Genomic DNA, 21,955 nt, shown 5'->3' on the forward strand with positions numbered 1-21,955 from the left:
GGAACACCAGTTGCATCCACATCATCATCTAAAAGCATTCAAAAGTAATTGCTTGAAACATAAATAAATATATATATATATATATATATATATATATATATATATATATATATATATATATATATATATATATATATATATATATAGCAAAGTCAATATCGTACATAAGTGTTTTGGTGTGCGGGATTGCAATTTATATCTTATGACTTTTCTTTGTATGATCTACATTCCATATCAGGCGCTAAAGCGCCTTGAGTTCATAAAATCTTCAATTATACTTCAGAAAAGTCATAAGATTTAACATTCCACGTTCAAAGCTCATATTTCATACTTTTCTGCACTCACCACACGATACTACTGCATTCCCAAAATGAGCCTGCAGAGAAGACTGGTATGCTATAAAATATTCTGAAAGTTGATACAATGTTCGATCAGCCATATCCAAACTCTCATGTAAAGAAACACCGTTATTATTAACCTTTCTAGGGATCCCCCTCTTGCAGATTGCGCCTGTAACTTTTTAGTATATATTCCAGACAGAGGCATAACGATTTTGTCCAGTTTGAGATAGGTTTTGGTGTTAATCCTTTATGAGGTTTGACAACGAAGCAAGGGATAGTTAACCTCAGTCCTAAAACATTTTGTGGCATCCAAATAGAAACGTACACACTAGCTCGTCAGAAAATCTGTAATAGGTGACTTCTTAAGCTGTGCAGTCCCTCTGGATTTTGGACACACCTGATAAACGAAAAACAACATACTCAGTTGTTAATTTCATAAAACGTTTTGGGCTGCAATGGCTAACAATATACTAGTAGCTAACTTTTTGGATAATACTTTTAAAGATAAATCTTTGTTATCTGGCAAGTCTTTCAAATATGGAAGTAAAAGATCTACATCCCACGAAACAAAATATTTTGACAATGGCGTGGTTTGTTTTTCAAAACTCCCTTCATTTGATGTTTGACAAGATAATGTTGACCAGCAGGTAAATTATCTACAAAGGGAAGGACGGTTGAAATATGAACTTATAGATACCGAAAAGGGATCAGTTTGCCTTTCCAAACACTAGCGTGTCCACTTATTCCAGTCTGAGTCGTAAGAACTTTTTATTCCTTTTGACAAGGAACTAAAAATTAGTTTTTCTGTGTCCTCTGATAACGAATACGATCTAAGATTACTCCTGAAACAACCCAGCATACTAGTTAGGGGATTCGTTCTGGAGGAGCGGATGAATCTGACCGTTCGGGGCTATCAGAGTTTGCGGGTGGATTGAGAAGAGATCAGACATCTTGTGGCGTGTTGCGCACTATGTTTGTGTTGTCCAAGCAGGGTGATTAATAGAATCGTCGTCTTTTCCATTCTCGATTTTTGAGACAACGAGCTATTAGACAAAACGGGGGAAAGACATAGCCATTGATATTGTTCCATGGATGGAGAAGGGCATTGTACGCTACTGCATGAGGATCTGGGAGCCAGCTCATGAAAGTCTGTAGCCGAGCGTTTGTCCATCGGCAAAAAGGTTTACATTGCAATTTATGGTCATTTGACAAAGTGTCTGAAACAATTCTCGGTTCAACATCCAACTGCTCGAATCCAATTAATGCATCCATTCCAGGTCTGCTATAAGATTTTGATGACCTGGCATATGATTTGCTCTTTTTATTATGTTTCTAAGACACCATTCCCAGAGATCGAAGACAATTCGATTGCATTGAGGGGATTGGGTTCCCCCCATTTTGTTTACATACGTCATAGCGACGGTTTGAACTAGAATTTGCAGATCCGTTTTTTCTTTGAAAAATGCGTTTACCGCTTACGTTACCGGAAAAAGTTTCAAAACATTTACATGATTTTTAGACCCCTGGCAGCCAAACCCTCCTATGCGTACTCTCTCGCATACTTCGCCCCACCTCTTTTGCTTGCGTCGCTTTGAATTACTATTGCAGGATTGGGATTTATAAGGCACTTTCTGTTCCACACCTCTACCTGATTTAACCACCAGTTTTCCTCTTCTATGGCTTGATCGGACAGCGTCACTATTGTGTTGTAGCAACCACCCTGTCTGAGAACCATGAACATTTACGTTCTCCCTGATCGCAAGTGGAAATAATGAAACGAAGCCGGAAATATCGCTTAAAAGACGCAGTTACATTCCCGATCAGTTCTGACAAGAAAACGTATCGACCCTACATTGTTTTAAATAACTCGCCGACTCAGCTCCTTTATATTTTTTTATCCTTTGGAAGTGACAGGGTCATTTGTATTGTATTTACTGTAAATCTTAGACATTCAATCTCATTGTATGGGGCTACCACTGATTATTTTTGGTAATTTACGTCAACACCAAGGATTTCCAATATATTTATCGCGCACTTGCAATCGGCCAGAACTCCTTGCTTCGACTGATTCATTATGATTATATCGTCCAGATAAACGACTAGACGAAAACTCATTTTTAACAAGCGACTGATTGGGACATTCATCATTTTTAGTGAAAACAAAGGGCGTTACGATATTCCAAATGGAAGGCATGTAAATCCTTAAATTTCTTTTTTACATCTGAATTGCAGAAATTTCTGAAAATTTTTGTGAATTGGTATTGTGAAATATGCATCTTTCTGATCCAATCTCTCTACTGAATTACATGTAAACCCTTTATACTCAATAAATGCCCTCTATCTTAAAATGTTGGTATTTCAGAAACCCGTTTATTTCGTTTAAAATCAAAACAGGGCGTTGTTCCCCTCCTTTTTTCTGAACCAGAAATAGATACTGTAAACGTTGAAATTTTGACGATGTGTTAATTTTGACTATGTTGGCGATTTTTATTTTCTCGTCAAAATTTCCACTCGTCACATCATATATATAGCGTATTAATACCAGAATTCTTTATCGGCATTATCCCGTTAGGACTAGATCAAAGTTAATTATTCATTTATGTAAATAGCTATAAAAACACGTAATTAGCATTGAAAAAAACCCATTAAATCTAAACAAGCATGTTTTAAATGCAATTATCACTCAATCGTCACAACATTCTCTAATAACTTTGCGTGCGTAATTATCATGCTGTGTTTGACCTACTTTATTACCTCAGGCAATATCGTATAGTGAATAAAAACAAAATACAAAGAACAATTTTATTCCATCAAATCTGTACGGACTTTTTTTTCAATCAATGTTAAATTTTATTAATACCAACGCTTGTAAAAGAGTTCGCAAAGATAACTCTAACCCTGGCATTACAAGAAATCAAAGATAGATAACTGTTACTCTTATTCAAAAATTCGTCAAAATTAAAACTCGCCAATTGTCTCTTGCTAAAAAATAGTCAAATTTTGAACTAGTCAATATAACCACGTTTACAGTAGCTTAAGAAACCCTTCTTATCTTTTATTACCTTTATTGCTCTTTTCTCTAAGAATGGTTTTATTTCTTGATCGACTAAATCTGTTTTGATCTGACTGAAAGATGGTTAAATGGACGTGGTTTTAAAATGGGGTTTGAATAAGTCCAAAGTTAAGCCTTGGACTACATGCAATTATACCGATTGGTCTCTCGTAAGAACTTTCCAATTCTGATAGAAATATTTTATTCTCCATTCTGGCACTGATGATTGTTCTGGGTTTTGTGAAAATAAACAAGCTGTCCTTACCTGCATTAGTTCTGGATCGTTCATGTATGGTTCTGATCTCGTGGCAAAGACTTTTTCTAATATCGGCCTCTGCTGGTATGGCCCCTACACCGGAAGTTAATCGTTGCTTAGGGGCCCGTAACGAAAAAAACCTGCTGTTGTTGCTGGTGCTGCTTGTTTTCTGAGCTGAAATGAGACTTTTGACCAAAATAAACATTTTTGTCAGGTACCGTTTGCGTTGGGAAATCATCTCGTACAGTTCTATGTTTGTTTTCATCATTTGTCAATATCTCACGAAATGTTTTGCCAAACAGATAATTTTTTTACTTTGATAAGGCTTTCTTAGCCATGCTGTCGTCAACTAAATCTAACAGTTCTGGTAAGATTCTACTTAGAAGACTCTTTCTTATATCTGCCATAAAAACAAAATGAGCGTTCCCAAATAAGACTAGGGCACGTTGAACAATATTGATGACAACAACGGGATCAACAATGTATTTTGTGATTTTCTAAGGAACCTTGGAACCTTTTCCTATAATGCTGAAAGGATCAAAATTAGTGTCCGAATTGGAGTCGTTCGAATCATTAGATTCTGATGATGATAAGTTATCTTAACTTTCGTTACAAGATTCATTGCACTACGTTTGCGTTTTGTTCTCAAGCGTTCACGTTCTGACCCCGGGACCATAAAACTTAAACAAGCTCACTTTTGATCTCAGTCTCACTTTTCAGCTATATATTCCTTTTGTAAAAGTGAGTCTGAAATCAAAAGTGAGCTCGTGTAAGATTTTTGGCCCCAGGGCCAGGACTGTCAGACGAGCTTCTTATCCAAGTGTATGTATTGTTTCTAGTGCCCTGAATAGGCGATTTGTCGTGCCCCGAAATGGCGTGTTTATACTTGTGCCCATAACTGGCGAACGTGTTGTAGTACACTTTCTTGGCGTGTAAGTATTTTGTTCCCTGAAATTTTATTTTCCGTTTCTATTTGTATAGAGTCAGAAACATAATTCGCAATTGATGACGAGGAGTCTGCCATTTGTTTGAATTGTATAAAGACACTTTTGGTTGATTTTATGTATATTTATATTGCAAAGAAGACTGTTGGTTTGGCATTTATGGTCATTGATTATATTATTTTGCATTGTTGAATTTAAATCACCATTAATTTTGTAAAAATGTATTTTTTGCCCTTTCTGCTGCCCATACATTGTTCGCCATATTTTTTCTTTCATCGCCGTAATCCCCACAATTCATATACAAGCCGAACACCTCTTAAAGGTTCAAAGTATTTGGCTTTAGAGGTCTCACCTGAAAGATCAGCCATTTTTGTCATACTGTAGCACTAGAGGAGTCCGAAAGAATACTGGTATGCTTGCAAAAAAATCTTGACAAATTTGTACTTTCTCCGCGCACTGGTCATTATTCGCTTCGTTTGCCGGTGTAATGAAGAATAATGATCCCCGTAGATTAATGACCGGGGGTCATTTTTCGATGTATAATAATTACCCCTCTTGCGGAAGAATAATTGGATTTTTCTGAAGAAAAAAGACCCATGGGTAATTTTTCTTCATGAAGAAAATATGAAGAAAAATGACCCCCGTAGAAAAATGACCTCCGCTGTAAACAAAAATAGAAATTGGTTTCCCCGTATCGAAGATACGACTTTGAAATTAATTGAATTTTCACTCTGTTCATATAAACACCGAACTTGTAAATGAATCGCTGTATATAGTTTTTATATCCGTAGCAAGCACACACAAAACACCATTACTTTGCCATAAATTGGTTGTTAACAGTTACGTCAGTTCTCTCGTCGACCTATGGCGGGAAATGACGCAAATAAGGAAAAACAAATCCATACACAATCAGGATATTATGTGATAATTAACAACCAATAATCATGAAAGAATAATTGTTGTAATAATATAAACAATATTCATCGGTGAATGAATTGTCAATCGAAGAATGATACATGTACATGTTTATATTTTTATGGAAAAAGACTAAAGATGCAGGACTAGGTAATGTAGGAGTATGAATACTTCTTATTTACATTTCTGGGGGAAAGTGATTTTAAAAAAGCATTTGATGTTAGTTTTGTTTTCTTCTACGTAACACATGAACATCGATATTCTAAACATTTGTTGTAATGTTGTATCTGTGATCATAAATAGACTTTATTCTTTTAAAGCAAATGTGTGAAGAGTACCTACTATAGTAAATCTTAATAGATTGCTCATACAAGCTATTGATGCATTTATCATCTTAATATTAATTAAAGTATGCCAAATACATGTAATATATATTTTCTGTCCAAGTACTCTCAGTACTTTGACGATTTTCCTTGTTGGCCGTTAACTTCTACGGCTAACCGCTGCAGTCAGTGCCTGCTAACTGCAGCTTGGTTTTAATGCCTTACAGTGGAGTAATATTTTAATAATTTTGGTTTCATCATTAATTCTGGGTAATGCAGTTGCATACCCAGCAGTTTGTGGTAGGGTAAAATCGTCGGTGCAATTATAATTCATGAACAATATCGAGTCCACTCTTTTATCGCCAATAAATATAATTTTTTTTTATAGTGTCTTGTGTCTCTAAATAATTTTAATGTGTTGTCACTAATGAGGTACATATGGTGTTCCGATGGGACCACTTCGACCTTCGTACTTTCGCCTATAGGGCGAAGATGCGAGTGTGCGAAAGTGCGATGGCGAAAGTGCGATGGTGCGACGGCGAAAGTGCGATGGTGCGACGGCGAAGGAGCGAAAGTGCGAAGATGCGCGGCGAAGATACTACTATCGCTCCTTCGCCTTCGCAACTTCGCACTCTCGTCTTCGCATCTTCGCTCTTTCGCCTTCGCCTTTTTATAATTGCGGAGCTCTCTATCGTTTAAAGGGTTCCGAGCCATATTTTGGAAGTTTTATTTTTTTTTTTAATAAAATGAATAAAATTAAATTATCCAGGGGGGATGGAGTCCGGACCTCCTCTCCCCTTTTACTGCGTGAAATTATTAATATTGTTACTTTCCGTAAACTGCAGTAAACATTTCAATATTGTATAAAAGGGTCATTTTCTGCCTAAAATAATGAACGGGGGTCATTATTTTACGTCGGAAAATTACCCCCGGTCATTATTCTATGGGTGTCATTATTTTACGTTATTCTACGTTACACCTGCGCTGCGCTCGCTATAAAGAACTTGGCCAGAGACTTGATTTATGACAATGCTCATTGTGTGATACAGATTCAGTGCAACATGTAAGATAAAACTAGGCATACTGAATGATATGCTGACATCAATTCAAAACGGAAACTGATGGTCAATGTAAAGAGTGCATTTAACATCATTTTCTGTACTGAATTTGCAACTGACCGCTGAATCCCTTTTACCTCTATACTTTTCTCGAAATGAGTAAATGCACCAAATATTGACATATTGTGCATTAACAAAAACATTAAAAGTTTGACAAAGTAAACTTTCAAATTACTAAACTTATCAATTAAATGACATAGTTAGACCCTTAACCTAGTTATAAGTTCGGGTGTAAGTGGGCACTTGACGTCTTATTAATAGATAGTTGTTTCTGTAAGGGATAAACCATTTCACATCACACACTCTAACAATGAAGTGGATCTGTGTGATAGCGATACTTTTATGCTTTACTAGTGTAAAGACTAATCTATCGATCTTGACCGATGAAAAAAACAAGACTTTATCATCAGTGGAGACCATAAAAAGTGAAAGTTACGAATTAACCCTACTTAGATTGATGATTAATCAAGAAACTACCCTTCGTCTTAATTTGGTCAAGCACGTCCATGAATTGATCAGTGACGTCAGTCTTATAAAACAAAGTTTTAGGGCAAGTGAAACAACAATTGAAGGGTTAAAACAGACCATTGTGTCTCTTCAACGGGAAAATATGCAGCTGAATAACAGCAGTAATGCAAGAATCAGTGAGCTGGAAACGAAATTACAACGAGTTAATGAGTACATAAATTCTGTGGGGGAACAGAAAAAATCTATAACAGGACTACAACAGACTATTGAAACATTTACCATTCAGGTAAACTCACTTCAAGAGGAAAATGGTGAAATAAAGAATAGAAGCATAAACAATCACGCCAGGCTCATGGAACTAGAAACAAAATTACGTACAGTTAAAGAGGACGTTAATATGCAGGTTAACTCACTTCAGCTTGAACGTAGTGGATTTAGGAACGGAATCATAAACAATCATGCAATGATTATGGAGCTGAAAACGAGGTTACAAACAGTTAATGAGAGCGTTAGTTCTTTACATGAACATGTGGATGTCATTCAGAGAGAATCAAACGGGGAATTGTTCAACAGGACAAACGGTGTTCTTGGAGATATTAGGGTAGAAATACGGAACCTTTCACGCACCTTTTCAGATTTTAGAAAACACAGAGAGGCGGAAAACGAATTAATGGAAAACCTAGAGAATCATTTCAATTCATCACTTGGAAATTCGACATATGCGAATTCCCCAACTAGCAAAAAGTTTAACAGTCTTGAAGCTCATTTTTCAGGTAATTACATGCACATTATTTTACATGAAAGAAGAATGGAGAATAAGATAACACAAATGCCCATTTGGTAAAGTCGTAAAATACAATTTTAAGGGCTTTTTTTTCAATAAAGTATATTTGATTTGTTAAAGGTTTACAAAATGGAAATTTCTAACTATATTCAGTTTAGAATATTTTAACAAAAGATAAGAAAAAAATATATCCTAAAGTGTTGGTGGTATCGAACCCACAACCTAAAAACCTTAGTTCTATAATGTTACCAAATGCCTGGTGCTCTAATCACTGAGCCATTTCAGTTACAACAAAGTGTGTTGTTTGAATGCTATTTATTTACATTTTCAACTGTCTTTGTCTGTGATAACATAACGAATCAATTTTGAAGCCTATAACCCAATAATTTCATTAAAGATGAGCGACACAAAATGGGCGTCTCTTTCAGCTTAACCAAAACACGTTACTGGCTGCGCCGCGTAGTAATACATAGCATGTACTACATGAAAATAATGATTTTAAAATGGTGTTTTAAACTGGTGATATTGGAAATAATATAAAAATAAGTAATGAGAAATCATTCTTTGAATATTATGAGGTGATAATTTCGGATGGGGCGTGGTCAAATCTATCATAAAGCCCTTCGGGCTTTATTTGATTTGACCACGCTCCGACCGAAATAATCACCTTCTAATACTAAAAGAATGATTTTTTTATTCCTTAAACGAAACAAACTATGGCCACGGATTTACGGACTTGTATTATTTTTCTAAAACGTTCAATTGTTGCGACATTTTAAAACTCCACGTTTTTGTTGATTGAAATCGGTTTGATTACCATTATATAAATAGTGCCTGTTTGGGAGGGTAACAGTTGAAATTGACACCCCGAGAAAACCATTGTCAACCGACGGGAAGCGGAGGTTGACAATGGTTTTCGAGGGGTGTCAATTTCAACTGTTATCCTCCCAAACAGGCACTATTTATTTTGTTATACTGAATGTCTTAATTTTTAAGAAAAGTTTACTGCTTTTATATAGGAATAACGTGAATTCTACAGCGAACCGTACGCGCATAATTTTCGCGCATGTAACAATTTTTAATGTTACCCGTTGTTAAGTGCGCTGCTAACGCTGAGAGTAATAGAACGGATTATGAACTGCGTCTTAGCCAATCAGATTTCAGTATTTAACATGAAAGTATAACAATAAACCTTATTAAGACTATCATGACAAAACATATGAAGCTCAGACACTATAAAACAAAAGGCATTAAAGTTTTAAAAATGTCACTTTTTGGAGGTTTTGACACGCTTTTGCTAGTTAAAGTCAACCTATTCCAAATATTTAACATACTTAAGGTATCCCACTCCTCAATGTTCTTGTATCAAGAATTTCTTGAGAAGTATTATATTGAATCTGTAGACAAAACACACTTAAATAATACAAAGATAATGGGAGGTCAGTGTTCATCCCTCTGAGTTATGGTCAATTAAATTGACCTTTTTGCACCTAAAATGCGATTTCAGCCTGATTAGGATTTGTTGTCAGAATTTAAGCAAACTCTTTTCTTAAAATGTTGTTTTTAATTATGTACAATGGTCACACTGAATAGAGGGATTACGAAAAAAAAATTGCATGAAGCTGCATAAATGTTTGTATGACCTTTTTGCACTTAAAATAGACAATTTTTATAATAGCTACAATATGATTTGAAATAAAAACATTTTGAATATCAAGAGTTTTAGAAGATTAATCCAGTTTGCCTACATATGTATTCAGTATCATTTTGACATAATAAAACATGGGGGTCAGTGATTTCAAATTTTAGATACATGGCTTCAATGGTAAAATTCTTGCAAAATTTGGCTTAAAAAAATTCAGACATCTTCTATATATTTGCATGATTTTATGCTAAACGTCTATCATTCTCTCAAAATTTAGTTTAGTACAAGTCGTAGAGAACCTATAGAACATGTCACAAACCTATCAAATGTTAAAAATGAGAATAATGAATAAAGTATAATAAAAAGAAAAGTATATTGAAAATTCATAAAATTGCTTGTTTCTGTCATTTTCGACTAAAAAACCTTCCGCACGAGAAAATAGTTCCCCCCAAAACTTGTTCGTTTCTTGAATTCAAATGGATTTTCTTTACGAATGTTGTGTAATTATGAAATGATGATCTTCTTGTGAGGTTTAAATCAATAAAATCATATTCATTTAAAATATAATGAACATCTGCGCAATGAAATAAAAACATGAGGAGTGAAATACCTTAAGGGCTGCAAACCGAAGTTTTGTTAAATATACATTCTTTTCAATAATTTATTGAAAAATCATCAGATCTGTTGATATTATAATTTTGCAGTATCTTATCTCTCTTCATATAGAACACTGTGCCGGATAATTATGCCTGTGCCAATGTGGCATTTTTGAACCCGCTTAAGCTGCATGTATCGAAAAATTCAATTATGCCATACGATAGACCATTGCTTTAAGAATTAAAAACCATCTTCGTTATCATTGTATCTCACCTGTCAGGTGAGATATTTACCTTTCAAAAATAATTTTTCCCATAGGAAAAATAAAATTTCTGTAGGTAATTTGAAAGAACTCGACCCACGAACCATGAAAAATGGCCTAGTCTTATTTGATTTTGTTACATGTTCTCTGGATTGTCTACTTTCGGAAACTGTTTTTCCTTTTTTCAATGGCGTCAATATTTTTCTGAAATGACGATTTCAAAGTTGGTGTCATAATTTTGTACAATCGCCCGTTGTAACGTCAGGCCTAGCATATATAACGTTACATGTATTAGAACCATTACTACACGAGCTTGGACTTTCGGCATTACATGTACGTGACAAACTCCGATTTGATCGAGGCGGGGCTAACTCGTGGTTAACTGTTCAGTCATTGGCTAATAGATATGAATACATTGAACGCAACGACACTTACCCGACTTCATGCCATTGCTGTATATATCATATGAAACAGCGTCACAAAATTGGGTCAGACTTTTCATTCACGATGAGATGTTTCACACGGTAAATTTCACTTCATTTTACTACAATCACATTCAGAATGCCTCTTGTGTTAAAAAAATCAACAACAAAACAAAAATAGAAGACAAACACATGAATATTTATTGACATCGGATTTTATCCAGTATATATGTACACACTCAGTTGCGTGAAAAAATGACAGTGTGTCAGAAATAGTAATTTCCCCAAATGCTTCGAGTACAGCCATTTTAAAGTTGTCGCTAAGTCTTACTCTGTACCGGTCATTTTTAAGCAAAGTTTTCACTTTTCGAAAACATTGTTCTGCTGGGTTTAGATCCGGGGAATAAGTTGGTAGGAACAAGTATTCTGCTCCAATTGTGGGAAGCCAGTTCCTTAAAATCCTCTCAGCGGCATGGTGGTGTATAGGGGCATCATCTACCACTAGCACGTCACTCACCTGGATAGCCCTCTCCCCATCGTCTGTGAAGCTATTTGCCGCTTCACCCACAAAATCAACGTATTTGGTGGTGTCTGATGGCCCATCAAGAATATTAACATATTTAACACCCGTAATGCCTACTAATAAGTTAACTGTATAATTAGAAGTTCTGCTGTATCGGGTCATTTCTACGCACTTTGAACCCCTTACAGAATGACCATAAGTTGGTTGCCCGTCCGCAAGTCTTATTCCCATTTCGTCCATGAAATTCAGCCTGAAGGGATCTTTGTTAAAAACATAATTCAAAAATTGTTGGGTATACTGAAGATTTTGTAAAGTAAATCTGTTTTTGTTGTAGAGACAAATTTTTTTGTATGTCATTGACAGATCTTTTCGAATGGTACGGCTAATTGTTGAAATACTGACGCTTGTAATTGTGTTGGAATGTTTGAGCAATTCATCTCGAATTGTTTGAAGCTGAATAGAAGGTCTTTCGTTTTTTAATGCGTTGATAAATTCACGATCTTCATTTCCAATTTTCCGATCTTTTGTGTTCATTGGTTTACGGGGAGAAATGGAAATGTTTTCATTATATTTCGCCCCGAGATTTGAAACAGTCGATTTTGAAATTTTATACTTTTTTGCCAAATTTGCGCCTAAACCACGAGGAAATTTGAGATCCCCACTGAAGCACCGCCATTAACCAAGTCGCATATCACCGCATTTCTCATGTCTCTAGAAAGAGATTTTCCATTAATATTCAATCTCCCTTGTTTGCTTAAGGATTCCATTTAAAAATAGACTGTACATGCAGATCTTTAGAAGAAAAAATATATTAAAGAAGACGATAAAATTATGTTTTTATATACATGTATATCTATCTTCTTTTCAAATAAAATGCTAGCCTTATACTACGTCAATTTTAAAAATATATCTATTTTTAACCGACACCAATCTACGCACTACATCATTATAATTTATAATTAATATCATCTAAGAGATCTATAGACTACATGTATATGTAAAGCATTTATGGATCTATGTACAATACATTAATAATTTCACTTGCTTTGTGGTTAATACTACCCAAATTTTCTTTTCTAAGATAATACACGATTTTTTTTTGGGGGGGGGGCAACTACCCTCTTTTTTATCAACTTAAGATATCTATTTGATTAAACATAAAGAAACAAATATCCATTAGCAAAAACAGAATAATAGAGTTAATTAGCTGATAAAAAAAATCCCAAATTGAAGTTCGTAACAAGGGATTCTTCTATCAAATGATTCTTGGGGTACCTAATTTGCCTGATAGGGGGTATGAGTGTCCCTCTTCCATCTAATTAATATATCCTGACATGGGTCTAAATCAAATCATTGATCAAACATCATAGATATCATTCGTTATTAGACCATGTTGTCGATCTGTGCGGAACCAAAGCGAATCAGTGCTAGTTTTTTTTTGTTTTCGGGGGGGGGGGGGGGGGGGTGTAGACGGAATGACAACGCAATTTTCGGGCTTTTATTTCATTATGAAAATTAGAATTAGATCAAATAGTTGTATATTTTCATGATTCATCTCATACCCCAAAATAGTATTTTACAGAATCAATATAGATCTATCTCTAAACAGTATGTACATAAAGTAAATTAATTAACTGTACATACGATGCAAAACACATTTATGTACTCACGTCTAGCTCTCACTGGAAATCTACATGTATTTTTGCTCGTGTATATATCAAGTGAAATTTGATTGGTTGGTGATATCAGGCGCGCAACTTCAACGAACTTTTAGCGCGCAAAACATTTCGATCGGTCCTGGAGGTCAGTCAAGATTGAAAATGTCGTCATCAAAAATTGTGTCCGATGATTACCGAGAGATTGATTTTAAGATACATTACGACTATTACGGAGAAAAAAGATGCACCATGATTGGAGTTTCATTGCGTGAACTTCTATCCCTTGGGTATGTTGGCCTGGAGGGACTTATTCAGTCACAGATAAGATACCTGGGACGGATGCCGGTGTAACGAAGAATTTTGACCCGGTTTGAAAATTGACCCGGGGGTCATTTTTCAACGTTGAATATTGTGACGAAATGTGTTGAATAAAGACCCTAATCCGTTGAAAATTGACCCGCATCGTTGAATTTTGATCACGAAACCGGTTCAAAATTTAACAGCAAAGAAGCACAAATTAACGAATCAATATTTATAACTTGAGTTTATTTAATTAAAAATTATCAGTTTTTACATATTCATTCTTTAGATTTACATGTTCACGTTTCAAATTGGGGGGGGGGACAACAATGAGACTTCAATGATTATTTTTCGAATTTACATATTATCCCTTTTAATATGTAATAACTCTTTTATTCATAATAAACTTTTCGCGTATTGCTGTTTTGTGTTATATCTATATTTAAAAAAAGATGTTTTTTTAAGAATATACATGGTTATACGTTAAACTATTCAATTCAATAACACTCCTTTTTTTAAACTCGCTGGATAAGTGTACAAATATAAATAATTAAGAAAATTACAATACGTCACATTGTTTAATTTTGGTTTTACATTCACCCAGTAAATTGAAACTTTGATATTGTTCATTGCAATTTTTCTGGGTGGGTGTAAATACAAAATTTACAGTATGTCATATTTTGAGTTTTGTTTTTGCACCCACTGATATTCAACGTTGAAAAATGACCCCCAGGTCAATTTTCAACCCGGGTCAATATTCTCCGTTACACCGGTCTTGCGCATCATGTACAAGGATGATGAAAATGACTTTATTGATATGATGGATACCAATTTCAAGAAATTCATTCGACAAGTAAGATCAATTCAGATTTGTGATCGCGCTGTTGTTAACCTTAAAGTAACTGAGGGTTCTTCGCCAGCCGGAAACAAAGTTGGAATATCAGACGACAGGTCGAAATCTAAGTGCGTAAATGTTGAGCAAGATCCGGGACCGCAAGCGAGAAAAGGCTTGGATTTCCCAACATTGTCACAAGATTCTGAAGCAAGTATGTTTGACTTCTTCGAATATAAATCCCCCCTTGATCATTCCCTTCAATACATTGAGGAGGAAATGAACCAGTTGGAGGTACAAGTCCAGTCTGCCAAGGAGCGCGTGACAGAACTCACGGATAGGTATTGTGCAGTTGTTCAGGGCTGAGGGAAACAGTGCTCGAACTGTCATTTGCGATTGGATCACAATATTCGACAATGTCGAATCGACAAATGCGTTACCTCTGAACAATGTGGGTATTTGAACAAACATCCCGATCAAAAATTGATTGTGGATTCCGCTGCCGATACTCTAAAAAAGCTTGAACGTGAATTGTCTCATAAAAGAGACGAATATGAAATGAGACTAAAAGCGAAAAATAGTGCATCCCAGTCCTTTTCACAAAGAGTAAGAACACACCTCATAAATAGCAACAAAAATAAATATTTTATACGAACGGCAGAAGGGGTGGTTCCTAAATCGGCTGCAGTTAACGTTGATTTAGCGAAGCTTGAGAAGCATTTTAAGGAAAAATTCCCCGCGGAGTTGGAAGTAGTATCCACCCTATTCGAAAACATTATAGCAGGATACGACAGAGCCAACGCCCCCCAATCTCCCATGGCGAGTACTTCAACAAATCCAACGAGGAGATTACTGGAAGGCAACTCGCTTATGGCAGTGAAATTCCCGCGATTATCTGGTAAGACACTTAATTTAGATCTTTGAAAAATTTACGTTTGCCGTTTGCAAGAGAGAGAGAGAGAGAGAGAGAGAGAGAGAGAGAGAGAGAGAGAGAGAGAGAGAGAGAGAGAGAGAGAGAGAGAGCTGGTTTATAGCTCCTGGTCTGACAAAATTCGGATGTACAACCTGGGCGCTCGCCTTTGACAGTTTCTTATGTTTTAAAAACTTGCAACAAAAATTTGGTCTAATTATGTGCTGATTTATCTTATTTTCGTACACATTGCATTCCGTGTATTCATTCGTTTCAAAATAGATCTAATTCATGTGACATTAACTTTGTACAAATATCTTCATTTTACTTGCCATCGACATTCTTTTAAATCCGTAAATCAACACAGGAATCTACACTTCTTATTTACTAATGCCTATGAAAGATCTCAGTCGTATTTACTAAAGACTTGTTTTTTTTTAATTTTAGAATCTCCACAATGCCTTCCACCGAAGAAAAGATAAGTGATGATCTAAATACGGGAGTCTGTACCTTTTCCGAGTTTATTTTGTTTTGTTTTGTATTTTCCAAGTAGAAATGAATGTGGAATAAAATTTTGTTTACTAAAAAAAGCGTTCAGGTTTCGTCAGTCTATGAATATTGATGAGCTAGTTCTATCAGCGAATCAGATAGTAGGTCAGTATTTGACAGCTTGTTTTGCTGCGCAAACAAGATAGTCACCTCCTACCGAAAGTCCAAGCTCGTGTAATAATGGTTCTATACACAATGTGTACGACACTGTTACACATACGTGCACACGCATATAGCTACGTAGATAAACTTTTGATTTATTATATATTAATGTGTATTTGTTAATATAGAGAATTATTGAGAAATACACCACATATTGAGTCTGATGTTGTTTCATTTTACATCAGAAAAAGGCGCATTGAAACCAGCTGTTTTCATTTTTTGTCGTAAGTATTGACTGGCCAATGCGAAGGCGGCATGCGTGTAACGTTATTTAATCAAAAGCTGTTCAACTGTTATTAAAATCAATGTATAAAAGTATACAGTTAAAAAAAGTTTTCTAATCATAATATAATAATTCGATCAATAGAATATTGACCTCGTCATAACATGCGTTCCACAAAATATATTGTTATACTTTCATGTTAAATATTGAAATCTGATTGGCTAAGACGCAGTTCATAATCCGTTCTATTACCCTCAGCGTTAGCAGCGCACTTAGCAACGGGTAACATTAAAAATTGTTACATGCGCGAAAATTATGCGCGTACGGTTCGCTGTAGAATTCACGTTATTCCTATATAAAAGTGTCACGGTGTGAAATTCAATCTTTCGGACTATTTTTAATTATTGTGTAAATTATGTTTATCGGACTTTGTGTTAATTGTTACAAAAACTTTTCATCTATTTCGACAACTGTTTTATAAACGTTATAAATTCCGCGCAGCATTAATCCCACCTGAGGCACACTCAGTGATGGACAGCTAATCTTTTAATTGACTTCTGTTTATGTTATTGACACTTAAGCTTCTTTCATCTTATTAATCCTTTTATGTACATGCTGCTAAAATGTCCCTAGTCACTCAATAACTGTTTGATAATTGATTTACTTACATCTGTACTTCTTATGTTAATCCTTCATTGTGTTGTTCCATTGTTCATTATATATTATTCTGAATTGTAAATTATAGTCAGTTGGAATCAGACCTTCGGTGCTGATGCATACCAAACTCACGTAAAAGTATATTTCATGTAAAGTCTATATAAAAGTCTGAAAACTAAATCGCGTGTTGGCTTGTTGGAGGTTTCATGAGGCTGGGTCCAACAACAAGAGAATAAGCTCACGGTTGGCCCAGTATTAGTCCTGTACGGGAGAGAGCCCCCCGTAATACTTGGTGGATAAACCCAAGGGTAACGACACCCGGGACTGCTACATATATTTTGTAGTAGTCAGATCCTGGACCTCTACAACAGTTTAGCGAGTTTCCCCAGATTCAGAGTCTACAGATGAAGAAGACGATTTAAACTAGATTCAACATGGAATATTCTTTCCGACCGCAGTGGAGACAGAAGAAGTTCAGCTTCCCCTCAAGTCAGCGTCCAGTGTGCGGAAGGTGCGGAAACGTGCATCCCAACGTTTTATGTTTCGCGTTCAACCAGAAGTGTTACCGATGTCACAGAATTGGACATTATTCCAGAATGTGTTTTACACAGATGAAGAAACCAACAAAATGTGTTGAAAAGGAAGCAGGTTTGGGTCGTAAAAAGACGCGAGACATGAAACGACTGTGCAAATATCTTGAAAACAAACGTACTTTGAGAGAATTGCCGTTTCATTCAATTCGTAACAATCAATTTCATTCTTTGTTTGATACCTCAAGTATTCTACGAACTGAGCTACACAACATTAAGATTCAGGTACGCAAGTCCGATCTACTTACGAAGAGTATGGCTGAAAATCTACAACGTGCTAAGTCTGAGAACGCAAGACTTCAAAGTGACAATACGGATTTGAGAACAAAGCTCCAAGAAAACTCGAAACGTTCTGACATTGATATTTATGTAAAGAAAATACAAAAATTAGAAGCAGAGGCACACGGTGATAAAGTACTCATGGATTTAATGCAGAGGAAACTAAAAGATATCGGAAGTGAACATTCTCAATATGTAATGAAAATTCAGACAGAGGCTGACGACACAATCAAACAGCTGAGGGAACAAAACAACGCCCTGCTGCAGACCATTTATGTATTGGAATGTGATAACGAACATCTAGAGGCCGTGTTGCACGACAAACAACTTGACCGCCGATTTCAACCACACAGGCAGCAAAGAAGACAACAACGCGGTTACCGTCGATGATAAAAATTCAAAACACGAGGACGTGTTTTACGCGGACGCGAAGCATGTGTCACGGTGTGAAATTCAATCTTTCGGACTATTTTTAATTATTGTGTAAATTATGTTTATCGGACTTTGTGTTAATTGTTACAAAAACTTTTCATCTATTTCGACAACTGTTTTATAAACGTTATAAATTCCGCGCAGCATTAATCCCACCTGAGGCACACTCAGTGATGGACAGCTAATCTTTTAATTGACTTCTGTTTATGTTATTGACACTTAAAACACTGTGCCGGATAATTATGCCAGTGCCAAGGTGGCATTTTTGCACCCGCTTAAGATGCAGTTTCGGAAAAATCCATGTATACCAAATGATAGACCATTGTCTAGAGAGTATATAACCACTTTTGTTTTTAGTGTGTTTCACCTGACAGGTGAGATATTTACCTTTAAAAATTAATATCCCATCGGAAAATGATAATTCCCATAGGAGAATTGACTCTCCTACAGGAAATATTGACAATCCTATAGGATTTTTTTTAAAGTCCTGTAGGAATTATATTTCCTATAGGAGAATGGTAATTCCTGTAGGAATTTGATTCAGACACGTAGTTTTCCTATAGGATATTAAGTTTTCCTATCGGATTTTATCAAATCCTATCGGAATTGAAATTCCTATAGGATGTTCTTGTATTCCGATAGGAAATTTCAAATTACCTATAGGAATATTGATTTTCCTATGGGAAAAATTATTTTCCTATAGGAATTTATTTTTGAAAGGTAAATATCTTACCTGACAGGTGAGATACACTGATAACAAAGGTGGTTGTTAACTCTTTAAGCAATGTTCTATCATATTGCATATTTGAATTGTTCGATATATGCAGCTTAAGCGGGTGCAAAAATGCCACCTTGGCACTGGCATAATTATCCGGCACAGTGTTTTAAGCTTCTTTCATCTTATTAATCCTTTTATGTACATGCTGCTAAAATGTCCCTAGTCACTCAATAACTGTTTGATAATTGATTTACTTACATCTGTACTTCTTATGTTAATCCTTCATTGTGTTGTTCCATTGTTCATTATATATTATTCTGAATTGTAAATTATAGTCAGTTGGAATCAGACCTTCGGTGCTGATGCATACCAAACTCACGTAAAAGTATATTTCATGTAAAGTCTATATAAAAGTCTGAAAACTAAATCGCGTGTTGGCTTGTTGGAGGTTTTATGAGGCTGGGTCCAACAACAAGAGAATAAGCTCAAGGTTGGCCCAGTATTAGTTCTGTACGAGAGAGAGCGCCCCGTAATAAAAGCAGTAAACTTTTCTTAAAAATTAAGACATTCAATATAACAAAATAAATAGTGCCTTTTTGGGAGGATAACAGTTGAAATTGACACCCCTCGAAAACCATTGTCAACCTCCGCTTCCCGTCGGTTGACAATGGTTTTCTCGGGGTGTCAATTTCAACTGTTACCCTCCCAAACAGGCACTATTTATATACTGAATACCTCTGATAGCGATCCAACGTGAAACCGGTTCCGGTAAATATATTGATTTCGAATTTACTCGATTCTACAAGCTGTGATTGTTGATTATGCAGAGGATTATTCAGAATTGATGGTTTGTGTTTTGATGTCTTCAGAATAGTAAGTATTACTTTTTGGGTGTCCATAATTTAAGTTTTAGAAATGTCATTTGGATTGTTGCATCATCATCTGATACTAGTCACCATTTACACTTCAATCAGCTGATTGATCACAAATAACTCCTTTATATGAATTTTAAATTATACTTTAAATGTTGCATACATCTGTGTAAGTTTTAATTCTGTGCAATTTTAATTAGGTACGTGAAGGCTGGTATTTTTCTATCAATGGCCCAGTAAATAACTTTTGAGTTGCCCAGAATACAATATATTGATATACATATAGCCTCACTTTGTCCATATATAGGCTATATTACCGTATTGCCGATTAAACGTTTAATACTTGTGTCGATATTTTACGCTTTAATCTGTTTATGAACGTGACCAATAATGAAAGAAAGTTATAAAACACTCACCTTGACGATGTTTTTATTCTGAAGTCTGTCAATCTTGAAAGTTACAATCGCTCTACATATTTTCGTGACGTTTTCTCTCAAAAGTTGCGAACAGACGAATTTTCACGTGCCGATCATTTTATTTGATTTTAGTTTTTTTCAACATGAGCACACTCGTTACCGCAAAATAGTTTCATTGAAATTGGTTTCTGAAACATTGAAGTTGGTTTTACTTATTTAATTTTTTGCGGTAACGGCTGTGCTGTATCTGCAAATGAAGTTTAATTATGCTATTTTTGGTTGTTTTCCGGAAAATCTCAAACTACGGAAAGGTTTTGAATCTAGTTTGACAACATCAACATCCGGTTGAACAAAATTGTTACACAAGCGAAAAGGGTATGTGCTGTAGACTGATATTTACCACCGAGATTTGTTCAAAAGCCCCGTTCATAATTTTCATATTATGTAGGCCAAAAACACTGAGTTCTTTCCTATCGGAATACAAGAACTTCCTATAGGAATTTCAATTCCGATAGGATTTGATAAAATCCGATAGGAAAACTACATGTCTGAATCAAATTCCTACAGGAAATACCATTCTCTTATAGGAAATATAATTCCTATAGGACATTTAAAAAATCCTATAGGATTGTCAATATTTCCTGCAGGAGAATCAATTTTAGATGAAAGGTATTTACAGTCCTAAAAATGTTCGTTATGATTAGTTTAACTCATTATGTGCTACGCCGTTACGCAACAATATTTCCAATTAAAAAACCTACAAATATACTAGAATTGTATTCACATTCATTGTTTATTTCAACAGTACCTTACAATATGAATGTGTCGATGTATCTATTTCGTAAATGTTCGATACGCAATGTTGACCTGTGTCACATGGGTCAAAGTCTATTAGTCATAATTTTTATACTGTTTATTATTTTGTTAATATAACAAGAAATTTATAGCATTTATCATGAAAACACTTGTATAAGATCATTTTTCTTATGCACGATCCATTCTGATATCGTAGGACAGGGGGAACCAAAGAATTGATGAAACAATCTATTCATTCAAAGAAAAAAGAAATTAAATAATTTTTTCTAACAAAATTTTACTTGTAAATCGTTTAGAGAATAAATCATGTTATATTTATTTTTTTCAGATAACCTTTACAGAACGTTCGCACACTTTGAAACAAATCTTAAGACTTTGAAGAATGAGCAGGTTAAGCTGTCGTCTGCTGTGGATTCGTTGGAGAATGTTCACGTGAACAGTAAGAAAAAAAAATTAATTTTAGTATTGTTAACCAGGGACGTATGTAGTAACGGGATTTGCATCTATTGCAAGTTTCGCAGTATTTCGCGGCACGTAGTTTGATCTCAATTTCAACTTCTAATATGTATAATAATATAAAATATAACAATACCAAACCTTTAAATACAATTTTGAAATTATTCTCAGATCAGATTACGTAGAAAGCGGAGTGTGTTTTCTTTATATTTAAATCATCTTACAACTTATCATGATTAAAATTATACCCAGAAACAATCTCTATTTTACAAGATTTCCAGTATTGAATAAGTTAATAACTAAAAAACAATATATTCTACTTGAATTGACAGTTTTATATACCTTCTCAAGATTCGCGTGATATTTGGGGAAGCAAACATGGCGAAAGTACACAAAAGTCAAGGAAATCAACTTAATTGTGAAATATAAAATCAT

General features: G+C 35.1%; 1 protein-coding gene across 1 annotated transcript in view; it reads left to right on the forward strand.

The window, feature by feature from the left end:
* The first annotated feature begins 7,253 nt into the window (after positions 1 to 7,253).
* LOC128175631 (uncharacterized) overlaps positions 7,254 to 21,955 on the forward strand; it is a 62,110-nt gene continuing 47,408 nt past the window's right edge. The window contains exons 1-2 of the mRNA XM_052841403.1: positions 7,254 to 8,190; positions 21,393 to 21,503. Coding sequence (XP_052697363.1) covers positions 7,260 to 8,190; positions 21,393 to 21,503 — 1,042 coding nt within the window. The 5' untranslated portion in view covers positions 7,254 to 7,259. The remainder of the gene's footprint in view (positions 8,191 to 21,392; positions 21,504 to 21,955) is intronic.

The sequence above is a fragment of the Crassostrea angulata genome, chromosome 3, assembly GCF_025612915.1.
Source record: "Crassostrea angulata isolate pt1a10 chromosome 3, ASM2561291v2, whole genome shotgun sequence".
Lineage (NCBI taxonomy): Eukaryota > Metazoa > Mollusca > Bivalvia > Ostreida > Ostreidae > Magallana > Magallana angulata.